Source organism: Notothenia coriiceps, unplaced genomic scaffold, assembly GCF_000735185.1.
Source record: "Notothenia coriiceps isolate Sejong01 unplaced genomic scaffold, NC01 NC01_scaffold00019881, whole genome shotgun sequence".
In the NCBI taxonomy this organism is placed as follows: Eukaryota; Metazoa; Chordata; class Actinopteri; order Perciformes; family Nototheniidae; genus Notothenia; species Notothenia coriiceps.
In genome coordinates this window covers 506-14,663 of record NW_011352582.1, presented here as the reverse complement: position 1 = coordinate 14,663, position 14,158 = coordinate 506, and the positions used below count along the sequence as shown (strand labels likewise).

At 40.6% G+C, this 14,158-nt stretch overlaps 2 protein-coding genes across 2 annotated transcripts; one reads left to right on the top strand and one right to left on the bottom strand.

Annotated features, from left to right (window-relative positions):
• The first annotated feature begins 560 nt into the window (after positions 1–560).
• LOC104952360 (probable G-protein coupled receptor 144) lies at positions 561–11,506 on the top strand. Its single transcript, XM_010779171.1, has 15 exons — positions 561–642; positions 1,021–1,146; positions 3,062–3,156; positions 3,978–4,253; positions 5,410–5,521; positions 6,247–6,399; positions 6,744–6,852; positions 7,357–7,462; positions 7,543–7,598; positions 7,679–7,805; positions 7,947–8,050; positions 8,253–8,355; positions 8,965–9,118; positions 10,695–10,845; positions 11,494–11,506. Exons 1-15 carry the CDS (start codon positions 561–563, stop codon positions 11,504–11,506), a joined length of 1,767 nt encoding a protein of 588 aa, XP_010777473.1.
• A 472-nt stretch (positions 11,507–11,978) lies between these two features.
• LOC104952359 (probable G-protein coupled receptor 144) lies at positions 11,979–13,736 on the bottom strand. Its single transcript, XM_010779170.1, has 4 exons — positions 13,455–13,736; positions 13,197–13,254; positions 12,792–13,031; positions 11,979–12,692 (listed from the first exon to the last, which is right to left on the bottom strand). The coding sequence occupies exons 1-4, from the start codon at positions 13,497–13,499 to the stop codon at positions 11,986–11,988; spliced, it is 1,050 nt and encodes a 349-aa protein (XP_010777472.1). The 5' UTR covers positions 13,500–13,736; the 3' UTR covers positions 11,979–11,985.
• Positions 13,737–14,158: the final 422 nt, after the last annotated feature.

Below are 14,158 nucleotides of genomic sequence, written 5' to 3'. Positions count from 1 at the left end.
CAGAGCCGGCCAGCTAACCAATCAGAGCAGACTGGGCTCTGGTTTCAGACAGAGGTTGAAAAGAGGTGCTGCAGCACAGGCAGTACGAGAAAAATAAAGAGCTTTTTGAACATTAAAGCATGGAGACATGTCCCAGTAGAGACACTACATACTGATATACACATGAAAATGAACATAATATATCCTCTCTAATATCAAAATGTGTGTATTATGTTGTAATCCTGCTTTAATTATATGTAGTTATTTATTCTTGCAGCAGTATATGTTCATAGCATTTCTTTTTTTGTATAAAGGTAATTTTGGGCCATAGGGCCTTTATTGGAGTTCTGTTGAAAAGGAGACGGATGGAAGGACATTCCATGAGATATTCAGCTGGCTCAAGGTTCGATCCGGCTTACTAGCAGCAGTGTCCATATATGGGATGTGAACTCTAACCACTGATCTATCCGGCGGCCTTCATAGCATTTCTTATCTAGTTCTTATTATTTGCCTGTCTCTTACTTTTCAAGTCATTCTTGATAAAATCCTCCCTAAAGAGGCCTGGGCTAGAGAGTGTTAGAATGTGCCGCAGGATGAAGGGCAGTGAGGTGAGTCAGAGGGGCAGAGAGGCGCTGAATGGGGGGGACTCCCACAGCTCCAGCAGTGAGGAGCAGTGCAGGGAAAGAGTGAACAATAACCCCCCGACTGTCACAGTTTATATTACTCTCTTAAGATCCATGCAGTCAGGGTTTTTTTTGTACGATTACAACTCAAGCCTAAAGTTGTTTTTAAAGTTCATTTCAAATCACAATGTTTATTCAAATCTAATTGTTATCTGATTATCTCATTTGATCTCATTGCTGATACTTTTCACCATTGATGACATTAACATATAATAGAGCTGACTCTTGTGTTCTTGTGCGTACACTTTCCTTGTTGTTCGGAGTTTGATTCTTTATGGTTTTTGCACTCATTGTAAGTTGCTTTGGATAAAAGTGATAAATGATATGTAATGTAATGTAATGTGTGTCACTGTGCCAGGAGCAGTCCACCAGCAGATGGAGCTGCAGGGCTGCAGGACCCTGCAGGGCGGCTCAGATCAGCCCCCCCTCCTCGGCCTGACAGACTGCTCTGATCAACTGCCATTCATCTGCCGGAGCAGCAGAGGTGAGCGGAGACACACCAGAACAGATCAGGATTTGACTTCTAATTTATTATATTAATGTTAGTAATGATGAATATTGACTTAAAGGTAATCACTATATGTGGAGCCTGTATTATGTGATTGATTTGACAAACCCTGCAGCATAAGAGCTGAAACATGTACTTTACTTAACTCAGCATCTTCACCTTATTACAGCAGTAAATACATGTTTTTCCTGCGAACCTTAAAGACAAGGCATGCAAACAGTATGGACTGTACCCATGCAGAACAGTTGAGTCGTTGCGTATCAGAAACAGGATTTCAGAAATACTGACGCCACTACCCAAAATGCAACCTTATTCCCAGAGGGAGTGTTGACCAAACTCAAAAACATTTAATTTGCTCGGTTGTTTAATATTGTATGTATTCCAGTCCGTGTTTCAAAAGAAAAACAATGACACAAAGAATACAATGCATCTTCTGAAAGACTTATTTGCTATCTTAACTGTAAAATGTATTATACTCTAAAGTCTCCTTAACACGTTATCCCCCTCACTTTTTAAATGAAGTATCTTAATCTTCGTCCTCTAGTACACACCTCTTTAGTTATTGCTCAGCACTTAAAGAAACAGGCGTAGTCAGCTGACTTGACGCCTTTTAGGTGACATGTTTGCTTTTTTATAATCCTTCTGCAACACAATGGCAGACGTTTTCAAATCTATCATTATACCAACAGCAATTGTACATGTCAAAATTGCTTTTTGAGTTGCTAGAATTCCAAGAAGTCAACGTATTCATATTTTCCAAATAGTAGCGATTCTAGTTAACATAGTTAATATCTAACAATTATTTCATACTTGTAAACATGTTCATTCTTGATTTGACCAACATATTTTCTGCCAGTTGAAATGTTTATTTTGTATATCTGATGGAAGATTTAATGACAACTATGTAATGCTCAAGTACAGTAATTCAATTTTTTGAAGATGTTGTAGTTCCAAATCATGTCCATAATTATGACTTGAAGCAAAAAAAATGATATCAAATATTCAATTCTCACTAGTGGAAATGGTCATTTGTGATCTCAACAATTCCACTGTTATTATTTGCAGTTTTCATTGTAGAATTCATCCCTCATTACAGATATCATAAAGAAACGTTAAACTGATATGTCAGCTTGAATTTGTCACCAGTTATAATTTAAAAACAGTTATCTAGAATACGATTGTAACTAGCAAACATATGAAGCACTTATATCTCAATAAATCTACAATTCCTTTTATTAGTCAAAATTGAATTTGAAATATCAAAAAAGGAGATTTATTATCTTGTCAAAATTGTACAAATCACCTATGACTTACATATTTGAAATGAATGGGTCATCTGGGCTACATATTGGAAATGCTATTATTGATATCTGAAAACTATCCATTACATTTAGACTGAACCTTTTTTCTTTCTAAGAAGGAATTTCTGATATCTTTTATGACATTTCAGATATTTCTAAAGCAGTTCGGACTTTGACTTTTGACCACATGTACAAATGCAATAGTAACATGTCAAACATTTTTTTAAGTGTTTACCTAACTCAATGGCTAGCATTCAGCCCTTGTAATTAAATGTTAAAAAGTCTGCCCATAACAGCCCATGCACAGGAACACTTGAAGGGAAATAAAGTAAACTCTGAAAATGTTGGATGTAAGATGATGTTTGCGTACGTGATGTGAAGCAATTGATACATACATATCCACTAGATTGACTGATGAGATAATAGTACTGTACAAAGGAAGAGGCGGGGTCAGAGACATGCTCAGTTGGGAGTTTTATGTTTTTTCAGGATGTTCAGAGGCTCAGGGTGGAACTCTTCCAGCTGAAGAGTTCTCTGAACAGCTGAGCATCCTGCCATCATTTCATAACGTTTCGTTGTGTTGGGCACAGAGCGCTTCCTGAAGATGAAGCAGATCATTGACTCTCAGACCTCGCAGCCCACAGCCTTCATGAACCAGCTGATGAAGCTGTCCAACCACAGCCAGGTACACAACGCTACATCTTCATCCACAAAAACTCTCCTCCACTTCTTTAAAGATTTCACTGCTTTAAATGTTCCATCTTCCAAGGATCTTTGCTGTCAAACCATTATTTATCTGTTAACCTCACCTAGCAAAGAGCCATAGATTGTTTTGGCACACATCATTCTGCTTTATTTAAAAGTAAATCTGACAGAGTTGAATGGGTTTTTAGCATTTTATAAGTTTATGTTGATACCAAAATGTTGATTAGAAGCTTAACTTTGGCTTCTATTTAAAATCCATAGGGGGTTTGTTTTGCTTTATGACTAAAAACGACAATGCTTTTGTGATAAAAATACTGATAAATGATTAACTTGAACAACAACAACAACTTGCATATAACAGTTAAAGGTGGGGTATATCATTTATTTCAGATACACTTTTTGTTATATTCCATGGAATGCTCTTAACATCCAGATAGCAATGAATATATGAAATGCTTTGACAATAAATATATAAAAAAATGTAATCTGTGGAAGCCTTAGTACTGTAAAAAGCACGACCAATCATCTGAGCCGGCCCGGCAAAAATAACTGGATGGCCTACCTGCCTGTCAGCCTTCCATCTGTGCACAAATTTATCTTGTGCCCTCATTGGTCATGTGCGCGTTTGTGTGTGTTGGAGGAGGGGCTCTGTAAGGAAGTCTGAAGGAAGAGGCAGATTTTTTCCGGTTGTGTATTTTCAAATTCTAGCGCACTCGAGCTGGTTTCTCCAAAATGACATACCTCACCTTTAATACAAATCCCAAAATGATATGCTGATGACTCCTGATTCCCCCCCCCCAGGCAGTGCTGGGGCAGCAGCCGTCGGGGCGGGGCAGCCTGTCCCAGGTGTCCGCCCTGCTGGAGGTCTCTGTGCAGGCCCTGCAGGACACGCAGCAGGAGGGACTGCAGCCGGCGGACATGGTGTCCCTCATCCAGCTGCTGTCTCTGGCTGCTTACGTCCCCACACAGCCCCCCACCAAGGAGACCTCCGTCCAGGAGCTCAGCCAGCACTTCATCAGCGTGGCGGACAGCATCATCAGCGCAGACAACGCCCTCAAGTGGCAGGCCATCAAAGAGGTAGCACATGAACCCTGCCTTCTTTAGCCCTGACGCGTGAGTTTACAAATCTGTGCAGTTTGCATATTGTATTCACACCGGAGGGGGGAGAAGTACTCAGATCTTGTACTTAAGTAAAAGTAGAAGTACCAGATTGTAGGAATACTCTGTTACAAGTAAAAGTCCTTCAATCAAAACTTTACTCAAGTAAAAGTACAAGTTTTTATTTTTATTTTTATTTATTTGTATTATTCATTCTGCAGATCGGCCCAAATCAGAATAATATAAATCATATGTTTGTGTTTAGTGTTGATTATATTTCACAACATTAATCCAATTGTGCAAACTAACTAAAGGTATTAAATACATGTAGTGGAGTACAATATTTACCTCGGAATTGTACTGAAGCAGAAGTAAAAATAAGCAAAAATATTACCTCAAAATTGTACTTAATACAGTACTTGAGTAAATGTACGTAGTAACTTTACACCAATTCATTAAACATAACATATCATAGATCAATAAACTAAATCAAATTTGAACGATTTCTCTATGAGAAACAGGGAATAACAGTACATATTAAATGTGAAATAGTATATTCTACAGGCATATAACAGAATGTAGATAGATAGATAGATAGATAGATCGGTACTGTAGATAGATGGATAGATAGATAGACAGATAGATAGACAAATAGATAGACAGATATATAGACAGACAGACGGACAGACAGATAGACAGACAGATAGATAGACAGATAGCTCCCTTCCCCCCCGGCCTCTCAGAGCTCCAAGGCCACCTCAGGCAGCCTCAGTGAATGAGCAGCACTCTGAAACACTGTGGCCGTACACATCCACAAACCTCCGCTCGGCTCCCAGCTCTGTCTCCAAGGCTCAGCTCTTGGACGGGCATATTGAATTCAGAAGGAGGGGGTTTCAAAACAGACAATGGCAAATTCCACAATTGCTCCCATCATTATAGGCCAATCCATTGACCTGTGTGTACCCTCTTCAGCCAAACTGTCTGTAGACGCTGGCATTCCACAGAAAAAGATGCTGAAAGCATTTTCTCATTGTGTGGCATTTAAGTAGTCATTTTGAAATGTACCTCTTCAGCTTTTACAAGCAGGGCAGAGTGGGTAAGTTCTGCTGAGGTGCAGCTGCTCCGTGTGTTTCAGGTGGTGAACGGACCCATGGATGTGGTCAACACCATTGACCAGATGGTGACCAGCCTGAGTGCCAGCTTAATGGCAGAGACTGATCACATGACCATTCTCAAACCCAACATCAGTGAGTCACCAACACAAACACACACACACACATGCACGCACACACACACACACACACACACACACACACACACACACACACACACACACACACACACACACACACACACACACACACACACACATACACACACACACTCCCTCTCAAACTCTGTTTGACAGGCCATGGTGCTGGAGACGGCGGCTGACATTCTGGACAGTAAAAGGCTTAAGGTGGAACGTGTGTGTTTGTGTGTGTGTGTGTGTGTGTGTGTGTGTGTGTGTGTGTGTGTGTGTGTGTGTGTGTGTGTGTGTGTGTGTGTGTGCGCGTGCGTGCGTGCGTGTATGAAATCGGGCATAGCACAGCACTTGCATTGTGCAGCTTTGTTCATGATGGAACTTCTAAAACTTAGATTTTTCTCTTTTGGTGTCACATTTTTCTTATCTTGTTATTGTACTTAAGGACTATTTCGAAAATCTGAAGTACATTCCTGAGACTGAAGTATTAAGATCTTAAAACCCAGGATACATATGTTGCCATGGTAACACGTTTCAGCTCAGATTAATAATCTAAATTAGTTTTTATATTTTGATTACTTCAAAGGTCTGCGAAGATTAGAAACAGGTGTTAAATTCAACAGAGTAAAATATCTACATTAAAAAGCATCTTCTTTTAAATATTATTTCCCTTAATGCATGCATTAAATATAATATTTTACTATGAAACCATGTTATCCTTATTTTCAGAGCTGGAGGTGCAGCAGCAGTGGCTGCGGGGGGGGTCCAGAGGGTCCTCAGATTCCAGAGGGTCCAGCTTCTGTGGGCCCGAGACAGAGAGACTCACCAACCTGGACTGTATTTCAGTTCCAAATCAGAAAATACAGGATCTCCATAACAACGGTAGGAAAATTCTGCAAGAACCAATCATCTTCCTCCACTTGAATTTAAAGTAGTCACTTATTCATACTTATCCATCACAGCGTTGAGTATTTGCAAAGAGAGAAAACACATTTCAGTCTTGAAAGTGAACGACAAACTGTGAATGTGTAGCATGCATTCAGCTACTTACACTCCCAAGGTCTTGCTGTGAAGTGTAGATGGAGGCGCAGTGCAGCTTTTTCTGAAACAACCATTCATGGTGAACAATTAGTAATCCTAAATTAACTAAATTTCTCTCAGTAATGTTTTATCTGTCTTTAGCAAGCTGATGAAAGCCGCCTCTTGCTGTTGTGTTCAATGTTCAGGTTTCCATAAGCTCACGTTGGTCAACACGTGGTACGGCTCTCTGCGGCCGCTATTCAATCGTGAGGAGAACATCACCATGGTTCCTACGGTCACTGACGGCAGCCAGAGGTAACACACACTCGAGTGGAGGCGGGAATCAATGCTTTTGGCTTTCTTTACATGTACTTTTCTTACATGTATTACGTTTAAATCCTGATTAAAGCTACACATTTTTTTTGTTAAACAGAATCAGGAACTATGTGTTACATGACTAAACTGACTCTTTTGGAGTTTAGTCCACCTCCTTAGCTATTTGTTTTCTCAGATACAAAGATATTACAATAGCTTGACAATAGCTTCATTCCAATACTGTGCCAGTAAGTCATGCTAATGAGCTAGCATAACATTTATGCTGCAATCATTATTTTATTGACCACACTGTCAAAGAAATTAAAGTAATAACAGGTATGTTATATGTATAAGTCACAGTACTATTTGTTTGATAGGCTTTGAAAACCAAATAAATTGCTTATTTATTAATGCAATTCAAATATTATACTTCTATTTATTTTATAGGGACTAGCTTGCCCTTTGTGTCTTTTGTTATATTGTGTGAATGTGTGCGTGTAACAGGTATTTGGGCACCGTGCTGGGCTCCTCTGTCATATCCACCACAGTGCTGGGAGACGACCAGCCGCTCAGCACAGCCGTTCACTTCCAGCTCCAGCACAGAGTTCAGGTGAGCCAAAACTCTCAAATATCACCCATCACCCATCACTTTTCCTTATACATTATATATATATACTATGTTTATTACAGAATCCCACTGGAACTGTGTATGATCCAGTGTGTGCCTTCTGGGATTTTGATCTCAAGTAAGTACCAATGAACATGATTCGGATTTCTGTGTGTTTAAACGCACCTATGTAAGTATGTTGTGTTTGTGTCTAACTAGTCCTGAAGCCGGTGGGTGGTGGAATACCAAAGGCTGTGATGTCGTGTCCAAACATTATGGATACACCGTGTGCTACTGCAACCACACCACCAACTTTGCATTGCTGTTGCAGGTTTATGAAGCCCAGGTAACACTGCTCCGTCCAATTATCACTGTGTGTGTTATAAATATATACAGCTCATATGTTCTGTGTGTGTGTGTGTGTGTGTGTGTGTGTGTGTGTGTGTGTGTGTGTGTGTGTGTGTGTGTGTGTGTGTGTGTGTTCCAGAGGAGCCCGGAGAATGAAAAAGCTCTGCAGGTGCTGACGTTCATTGGCTGTGGAGTGTCTCTGTGTGGCCTCCTCTTCACCTTCATCCTCTTCATTGCTGTGGGGTGAGTCACTAACACAGAGTGCACTCTGTAAAGCGCAGAGGGTGAAAAGCATTTAATAAAACCCAGATTCACATCAATATGTGTAAGGGAAACAAAACAGCACCACACTGAAACAATCTTGTGTGTGTGTGTGTGTGTGTGTGTGTGTGTGTGTGTGTGTGTGTGTGTGTGTGTGTGTGTGTGTGTGTGTGTGTGCGCGCAGTGTCCCTAAATCAGACCGTACCACCGTCCATAAGAACCTGATAGTGGCTCTGAGCGTGGCTGAGCTGCTGCTGATGTGCAGTGACTGGGCGTCTGCCAATGAGGTGAGACTCCATCTATGATTTTATGACCTATTTTCACAGTAAGCTAAACATTTATGATACTTAACTGACAGTATGGTGAACTCACATACATGAGTGCAGGGTTATATTCACACTAACTGTTGGTTCACTCACTCACTCTCTTTTTCGGCCAAAGATCTCATCTGTTTTCATCAATAATGCTTTGAAACCTGTGGTGGAACTGAACTAGGTATACTGACTAAGTACTTTACTTGCAATAACATCTGGCGTCACTTCTACTTTACGTAATTATTTCCATTTAGTGTCAGTTCAAGACTTTTGATTTGAAACCCACATCTCTTTTTTTCCAATTCAGTCTCAAAACAAAAATTGTTTGAAATCAACCAATGACCTTTATGTGTTTTGGACACTCACTTTCAGGACACAATTAAAGATTTTTGCTTCACTACACTGAAAGACTGAAACTTTGACAATTGACAAACGTTGAAACATTTCATTAAAATCAACATTTCAGTTTTTACAGAGTACTAATGAAGTTCTAACTCAAGAAAAGAGCACCACCCCTTCCCTCTGAGAGATGTGGTTCAGACTCTGTCCCAGCCTCAGGTCTCTGTTTGTGTGATCCTGCAGGCAGCGTGCTTCATGGTCACCGCCCTGCTCCACCTCTTCTTCATGGCCTCCTTCTCCTGGATGCTAGTGGAAGGTCTGCTGCTCTGGAGCAAAGTGGTGTCGGTAAACATCAGTGAAGACCGCAGGATGAAGCTCTACTACATCATTGGCTGGGGTAAATCTCATCGCTCTTCAGTGACTGGTCTAGATGGAGTTTCAATTAGGACCATTAGTTTCCTGTAGACATGGAATGCATACACATATTATGTTGCATCGAAGAATTCAATTTTCAAAGCCATTATCACAATTGAGTTGTGAATTGGTTCAATAAAACAGTACTATATAATACAACTATAATATAATGAAATTACCAATGACTTTTTTAAAGTCCACAGTCTGTGTTAGTATTTCATTTGGTTGTCAGGGTTACTAGGATCGAGTTTGTTTCCATATAGTCATGTGATTCCAAGACCATAGAATACGTTGACCAGGGTGTTTATGATGATCCAATCCGTTTTATTCCTATTATATCAATAGACACATCTCCCCAAATATTTTGGTTTATCCCAAATTGAAAGATTGTTATTATATTGTAAGCAATATGTCCCAGTAATGGACGTTGTCAGTTCATTTCAGGTATTTCAGTTTCTCTGAGAAGATTGAAATTGTGCTGCAAATAAATAAACTGTGCTGCAATGTTTTCCATGACTTTGATCATGTTGATCTAATAATCACATCTCTGTGATGAGAGTAAACAACTAAAACACTTCAAAAACATGAACTGCAGTTTCAATCCAATATTAGTCCAAATGACATTGCACATTTATTTGTATATCCAATAATACAGTATAATATATCACAGACATGACTTGTAACAATCTGTATATGTACCTCACATCACCAGATTTGTACTGCTAAAGCTTTCTGTAAAGTTAGACCACATTTCCCAGAATTCTTATTTCTCTTTTTTCAATGTGCTCCTCTTTGGCTTCACTGAGGGGGATTTCTGGAAGTGATTTTCTTTCTGTTAGCCTCAGTGTAGTATTATCAGTCTGAGGCTGGAGTGAAGCATCTGCAATCCCATCCAATCATCCGTCCCTAGAGGAGTAACCCTCTGTGTTTGAGCCCATGACATTTCTTGCAGTATTTCCAGAAGATTACAAATGGCACTATTCAAATATAACTTGCTGATGCCATAACAACTCCCCAGAAGATGATTCTTATTTTGAAACCATTAAACGCATGCACCCTCCTCAGGACCGAACCTTGTACGATCTGATAATGGACGGGGATCCATGCCGGACGTATCAATGACCTGTCCTCTATTCACACTCTTAGGGCCTCGTAGCTCTTGTGTTGGGGGTGTAATAAAGGTTGCAGCTCACAGGAGTTGCTAATGGAGCTTCAATACTGGTCCAATGCAATGATGAATTCATGGTTAACTTATATCATCACTGCACTTGTGGTGCATGTAGTGAACCTTAACCCAGTTTAAACATTCTGCAGCTGTTACTGGTAATGTTCCCAAATCCATCTGTGATTGGTGATGTTGCTGAGAACATTGTGTGAATAAGTTCACTAACAATATTAAGGTGTTCCTCTCAGCGCTCCACATTCTGCTTTAGACTAAATAGAGAAGAGAAGCTAACAGACTAAACAGTCTGCTCCATAAATATGTATTCAAACATGCTGATTCTTGTGTTGTCACAACACTGCCAGGGTTCTTTTTATTTTATTGAATTGTTTTTCAGGACTACCTGTTCTCATAGTTGGTGTCACACTGGCCGTATCAGTGGATGAGTATAAGGCAGAGGATCACTGCTGGCTCAACGTGAAGACTGACACCATCTGGGCCTTTGTGGGACCGGTTATATTTGTCTTGGCGGTATGTAATCACTGTGTGTGTGTGTGTGTGTGTGTGTGTGTGTGTGTGTGTGTGTGTGTGTGTGTGTGTGTGTGTGTGTGTGTGTGTGTGTGTGTAGTACGTGTGTCGTGTAGNTTCCATGTTATGCTACTTTGTACTTCTACCACACTACAGTTCAGAGGTAAATAGTGTATTTTCTTTTTAGTCCACTACATGTATTTAATACCTTTAGTTAGTAATAACTAAAGGTATTAAATACATGTAGTGGACTAAAAAGAAAATACACTATTTACCTCTGAACTGTAGTGTGGTAGAAGTACAAAGTAGCATAACATGGAAATACTCAAGCAAAGTACCTTATAATTATACTTAAGTAAAGTACTTGAGTAAATGTACTTAGTTACATTACACCACTGAGTAAGGTTAACCCAGTGCCTCGTTTCCAAATGAGGCAACGTTCAGACCAACATAAGTGCTAGAATAGGTTTCCTCATTCTTCAGAATGACACAGCCTGGCTTTAAAAGCAATGTTTTGGCGACAAACAACACAGTGTCGACCGGCAAACAAGTTGAACATGGCTCAACCTTAAGCATGTGCTACAATAAACACATCCCCACAATAGATTAGAATAAAATGAGGATTTTACCTCATACATAGGTGTTTTTATTTTCATGTTTCCTTACAGAATTATCTGTTAAAAGTGTTAGACTGAGCATAAAAACTTCAGGATGTAGGCCAATCCCAAACCCAAAGATGAGCAACTCATAACTTGCAGTATAAACATAGCCTGTTCCTAAATAGTTTCACTCAGTAACTTTTAGGCTGGTATTTCTGCGGTCTCTACAGGAATGATTGGTAAAAAAAGCACCTTCCTTTAATATATTGAAGGACTGCTGTAGGAGATTGATTGAAAGGACCACTGGTTGACAAAACAAAGCAGATAACCAAGCCACATGGTTGAAGTGACCTAGCCGCTAGGTAGCTAGCACATGGTTGTGGAGGAAGAGAGGATGATAGTTTTTTCAGCATTGTTTTAGTATCACCCAGCCACTAACCCAGCGGATGGGCTGCACTAAAACTACCCATGATTGTGTAAACAACGCAATAATGTAAAAGGCACCAACCAGCATGATCAAACCACTGTGGAGGTAGGTTATATGAAATATCCCAGCAATTCTTAGTGTGCATGATAACATTCTAATTTAATAGAGACAGCCTCTGAAATGAAACTGAGCACACAGAATGTAATCTCACCTGGGCAAAACAGAAGGGCCTGTACCTCGCTCACCACTGGGTGGCTGCTTACGTGCTCAAGATTCCAACTAAAAAGCAGTTCCTGGGTTTTGGAGGAACATGCACTGAGGGCACGGACATGCCTTGCTTCCAGAGACATATTCCACACATTCAGGTCAGTGATATTTCCAAAAAAAGGCTCTGTGAAATTCCCACCAAATGAATCTTGATCCTGACCCAGAATAAGTATTCCATCACCATAGATGTTCCTGGAGGTGTCTGAGCCTGAGCCCATGTCCTTGTTGTCACCATCTACATAGATAGCCCAGTGGCCGTTGCTAAGGTGCCATGTGACACAGATGTGATGCCAATCTCCGTCGTTGGGGAAGGATGCCTTATATGGCAGGTGCTTCCCGTGGATGATGAGAGCCAGAAGGATGCGTCCCTGCATGTCCACTTGGCCTCTCAGCTGGAACTCATTGGTGAACACAGGTGCAGCGTAGGAGAAGATGGTGGACACCTCAATCCACTCTGGGTTCCACTGAACACGAACACACACACTGATGGAGGACAGGGCGGGAAAGGACATGTTGACACGAGCAAAGCCCTCACGAGAATCTCTTGGGAAGTTTAGAGCTGGGAACTGTAAATCTAAAGAAAAGCCGGGAAAGGTAATTGATCAAATTGTAACTTTATTTTTTGTATTTTATTATACTTTATTTGATTTGTAGCGCCAATGATTACACTCACACTGTTTGGAGAGGGCCAGAGGCTTGGAGGCTGCCTTGGCAGGATCTCTGATCCAGACAGGTGAGCGATGTGCGGCCTGCTGAAGCAGCTCCAAGACCCCCCCTCTGTCCTCTGACTGCTCCACAGGCACAAGGGAGCTGAACTGGCCCCTGCAGAATCTGTCTGCCCCCGAGAAGTCCAGTGATTCATTGAACAGGTGAAAAGCCCAGTTAGAAGTTAGGTGGAGCAGTTTGGATTGTTCTGCAAGGTCACACAAAAAAAACAATCACGACAAGCATGAATTAGAAATAGTGATGTTTCAGTCAAATAAGTGTTGATGTTTTGATTAAGGAAAAAGAGATGTCAATACCACTAAATAAAACTGCTGCCCACTAAATAGCCCCGAAAAGTGATTAACAGTCTCACCGTGTAAATCCCCAGCTCTGTCTGGCCCAGCATGTGTCGGCTCACTCTCACATACCACCTACAGGAGAACATGATTAGTTTACTATAGTATTTTAACTTGGCTAAATACAGTTATCAATGCTGTATTAACATATTCCAGTAACATATTCAGTTGATGAACTGACTAGCTTTTTTTTTTAAAACAATGAAATGTTAATAACACATTAAAAATGTACTATTTGCAAGTCTCTGGTGTAAACAGTATAACATTGTAATTACCACAAAAGAGAAAAGCATGAGTCCAGTGTGCAGAGCTCCAGTCATCTCTAAGCCAGTGTAGTCTCCAACTAAAATAAACCGATGAACTTATTTAAAAAATATATTTCCACTCGATCCAGATGTACGAAAAAACAAGTTATTTTCCTGAAACATTGATGCACTCTCCCCATTTTCCTCTGAAGCAGCAGAGAGTCTCTTTGAGTAATCTGTGAACAGACTCCATGTTCAAACCCAATTCTGGTCCTGACTCCTCATCCACTGCCTTGGCTTCAATATCCAGCATATCCAGCACAGTTCTGGTCTCCTGACTGGGAGAGTGCCAGCGATCCCAGTGCGTCTGTCCAAGTCTCAGTCTGTCTCCTGCCTTCCTTCAGACCCCCAACCCCTCCCTCCCTCTTTAGTACCCTGAAGCCATGTGCCTTTGTCATGCAAATGCCGTAATTTTTTAAAAGAACCCTACTTACGCAAGTAGTGTCAAGCATTTGGCAGTTGAGAGTTCATCAAGGGCGGCAGGGCGGCAGGGCGGCAGATTTTTTTTACCACATTCTCCTTCTTTATGCCTTCTATAGGACTCTCTTAAGGTAATTAGAACATCTGTTTTGTTGGTGTACTTCACAGTCAACTAGAGAATGCAATTCCTGAAGAAATTGCTAGTGGGAATGCTTTATGCTGAAAAGCTGACGCTGAACTGCTATGCTGAAATG